Here is a 3,628-nt window from a genome sequence, read left to right as displayed (position 1 = left end):
AATATTAATTTTATAAATAAATAATAGAAATTTTATAAAAATAAATAATAGAAAAATTTATATTGTTAATAATATTGTTAATTAAATTTGCAAAATTGTGAAAAATGAAATGTTATTTATAATATAATTATAATTAAAATAAAAAAAGTATTTATTAGAAATAATATTTATTACAAATTTTTAAAAATAAGAAATAAAAAAAATCGCTTTTTTTTAAATAATATTAATCAAATACATAAATATGCTATTCATTTTACTGAATCTAAATTAATATATTTTTACTTTCTTTATTATAACTAATAGAACATAAGTATAGATATACTATTATAAGTAGAAAATTAATATTCCATCAACTCAAATATATATATATATTAAAAAAAAACTCAGATTTATCGGATTAAAAAACTGGTAACAATTCTTTCATTCAAATTAGTTTGATTAAATATTGTTTCATTTCTTTAATGTAATAACAAAAAATCGAAAATAATGAATTGATTTTGTAATAGATTTTATATTTTGTTTCCCCATTTATTATGTTTTATTTATGTATTATTTATTATGTTTAATTGGTTCATATAAATAATTACGTTCCATATAAATAAAATATCCCTTTCTTAGTAATATAAAAAAAGATTAATTGCAATTAATATTTTTTTTATAGATTTTATATTTGGAAAATGAATAAAATAAAATAATAGCACATATTTAAAAAATAAATTAAATTTAGTATTAGTATTATTTTTTTTATTTGAGAATAGAAAAATTTTTTTATATATTTTTATATCGAATCAAGTTTTTTTTTCATAATATAATTCGATATAATTTTTTATCAATAAAATAATATTTGTCATTCAATATATAACTTTCTTCGACATATCTTGATTAGACTTATTCAGTGCTTGGTCAACAATTTGGTCGTTACTTTTGCGATTTGGCTATGTGCTCTTGATTAATGTTTTTTGTTAATAATTTGTTAACAAATTCATAATGAAAATTTTTGCAAAAAAAAATGTTATTTGAAATTACTTTAGAAATCAATTTATAAATATTTTAATATTTTTGTCTTCAGAATAATAAATATTTATAAAATGTTACTTTAATAGATTTTTACTATTTATTTTAAAAATGCATATATTATTTTAAATAATTTATAATATTATATATTATGTATTTCAATAATTTAAAATATTGCTTGACAAAATATATATATCATTTGTTTTATATTTCATACTAAAGACTAATTATTAGAATAATGAATAGAAACTAATTATTTAGAATAATGAATAATTAATAAAAATTTTTAGTTTTTTCATACTTGTATTTTCCATTTTTTAAAAATCAAAATTTAATCATTAATTTATTCTGTATCAAATATTCTGTGTCAAATATAATAAAAGTTTAACTCAATCTGCAAAAGTCTATCTATTATAAATCTTTTTACTTATAAATATGATATACAAAATATAAAATATTTTTTATTTTGTCTATATCTTAGAAATTAAGACTTGAATAGTTATATTGAATAATTATATTTTAAATAAATTTTTATTTTTTTTGTCTTTTAGATTTAAATTAAAACATATATATCATAATAAAGTATACCTGTATATTATGCGTGTTTATTATTATGATTTTTTTGTTGTTTTATGTTAATTTCATAATTATATTTTATAATTAATTTCATATTTATATTTATATAAACAATATCAATTTTTTTTTGTTTACTTAACATTTTTTATAAAAATTTCATATATAGCATTTATATATATAATATATTTTTTATAAGTATTATTTATAATATATAATATTAATAATATTTATAATATTTTAATTGTAGTCAGTATATGTAATCTCCTTTTTTGATTTTAGATGTTATTTTAATATAATACATATCATAGAAAAATATAATTCCAAAAATTTTAAAATTTTATAAAATTTATATATCTTTTTTACTAACAATATTATATTTCGCTATTAGATTACTCGTATAGATGAAGAATGCATCAATTCATTATTAACTTTGGAATATTTAAGTTTACTAAGTCAAGTAATACCAAATGAAAAAAGTACTGGGATTATTTATGGACAAGTACCTCATCATGACATTAAACTATCAAAAAAATTTAACAAAAATATCAAAACTAACAATAGCATTGTTGAAGAATCATGTGAAGGTCTACCAACTATTGATGAAAGAATATATATGATGCATTTTTCTTTTGATACATTAAATATATTACCAAAATGTCAACAAGCTGAACTTTTGTTTTCAATGTTTGCTGATGGTAAAAATTTTATTTAAAATAATCACTGAAATTTTTTTATATTGTATATATTTGTATATTATATTTGTATATGTATGTATTAAATTTATTTAAATATATTAAACTTATTTCAAGATACGATTAACAATGACAAAGAAAAAAGAAGTGCAAACAAGATACTAATGGACAATTTTTTAGAACATATGAAACAATTACACAATAAAGAACTTTTATTAACTTCAGCTGAATCACAAAGATTCACAAAAATGCTTCTTGATAGACGTAGAATTGGTGGTCCTCTTTTACCATTTTTTTCTCAAAAAGGTATTTACATAAACTAAATTATGTAAAATTTTTCTAATAATTTTCATATAAATACTTATTATTAAAATTTATTTATATATTTATTATAAATTATATAATACTATATATATATAGTATAATTATATAATATTATATTATTATATAATTATATAATGTTTATTAGTTATAGTTTTAAAATATAATTTTAAAACTGTTCCCAGATAAACTTTCTTCAAATATTGAATCTAATTCTTATCCACGTTGGAAATGTTTTATCAAAGGAATTAGCACAACTCATGTAATTATCACTATTTTACCTGCATCAGAAAAAGATGTGCGTTTGTTCATATCTCCTTTACATATTGAAGAACATTTAGAAAGCAATTTAGAACAAAATTCTGAATCTGTTATATTTAATATGGATTTATGCGAAAATACTTTGTGCTCGAAAGTTTCCACAATGGACATTAATATAACTGATTATTCACAAAATGATGAATCGAAATATAATCAGTGTATCGAAAACAACATCTCAGAAACAGATGCACAAAAAAAATTTCATGATTCTGAAGAATCTCTCGTTATTCCAGTTTACATATATGATTGTTCGTTGGCTTTGTTAATTGATACATTGGTCGATAAATTAAAAATATCTCATAATAAAGACATTTATCAAAATCACACGTTCAAAGTTGGTCAACAGATCTGTAAAGATTTTGTCGAATTGAAATCTGATTATAATTCGAAACCTTCAACCCCAGAACCAAAGAGCGAAGATTCCGATAATACTTCAAGTGGTAAGTAAAAATATAGACAACATTGATTTGAAAATATTATTTTCTCATAATAACATTTAGTTAAAATACGATTTTTATTGTTGATTTTTTACATATATATTAGATATTAATCAATTTTATTGTACATATTAGGTTATAAGTTTTTCTTATGTACAATAAGAATATTAAATACGGACAATTAATTTTTTAATATTAACTAGTATTAATAAATTCAAATACAAATAATTCACGAAACTAATATTATTTTTATATAAGTATATATAT

The 3,628-nt window shown here is 17.9% G+C and overlaps 1 protein-coding gene across 1 annotated transcript; it reads left to right on the top strand.

Moving 5' to 3' along the window:
* Nucleotides 1-1,924: 1,924 nt before the first annotated feature.
* LOC102680195 (KICSTOR complex protein SZT2-like) lies at nt 1,925-3,433 on the top strand. The gene is made up of 3 exons (XM_006625181.2): nt 1,925-2,285; nt 2,400-2,588; nt 2,789-3,433. Exons 1-3 carry the CDS (start codon nt 2,204-2,206, stop codon nt 3,370-3,372), a joined length of 855 nt encoding a protein of 284 aa, XP_006625244.2. The 5' UTR covers nt 1,925-2,203; the 3' UTR covers nt 3,373-3,433.
* Nucleotides 3,434-3,628: the final 195 nt, after the last annotated feature.

Source organism: Apis dorsata, unplaced genomic scaffold (assembly GCF_000469605.1).
Source record: "Apis dorsata unplaced genomic scaffold, Apis dorsata 1.3 scaffold_51345, whole genome shotgun sequence".
Taxonomy (NCBI): Eukaryota; Metazoa; Arthropoda; class Insecta; order Hymenoptera; family Apidae; genus Apis; species Apis dorsata.
Note: the sequence above shows the minus strand (reverse complement) of the source record. Positions and strands in the feature narration are given on the sequence as shown.

Coding starts and splice junctions, on each gene's coding strand:
- LOC102680195 (XM_006625181.2), top strand. CDS start 2,204: ATGATGCATTTTTCTTTTGATACATTAAATATATTACCAAAATGTCAA. Junction 2,286..2,399: donor GTTTTCAATGTTTGCTGATG/GTAAAAATTTTA, acceptor ACTTATTTCAAG/ATACGATTAACAATGACAAA. Junction 2,589..2,788: donor ACCATTTTTTTCTCAAAAAG/GTATTTACATAA, acceptor AACTGTTCCCAG/ATAAACTTTCTTCAAATATT.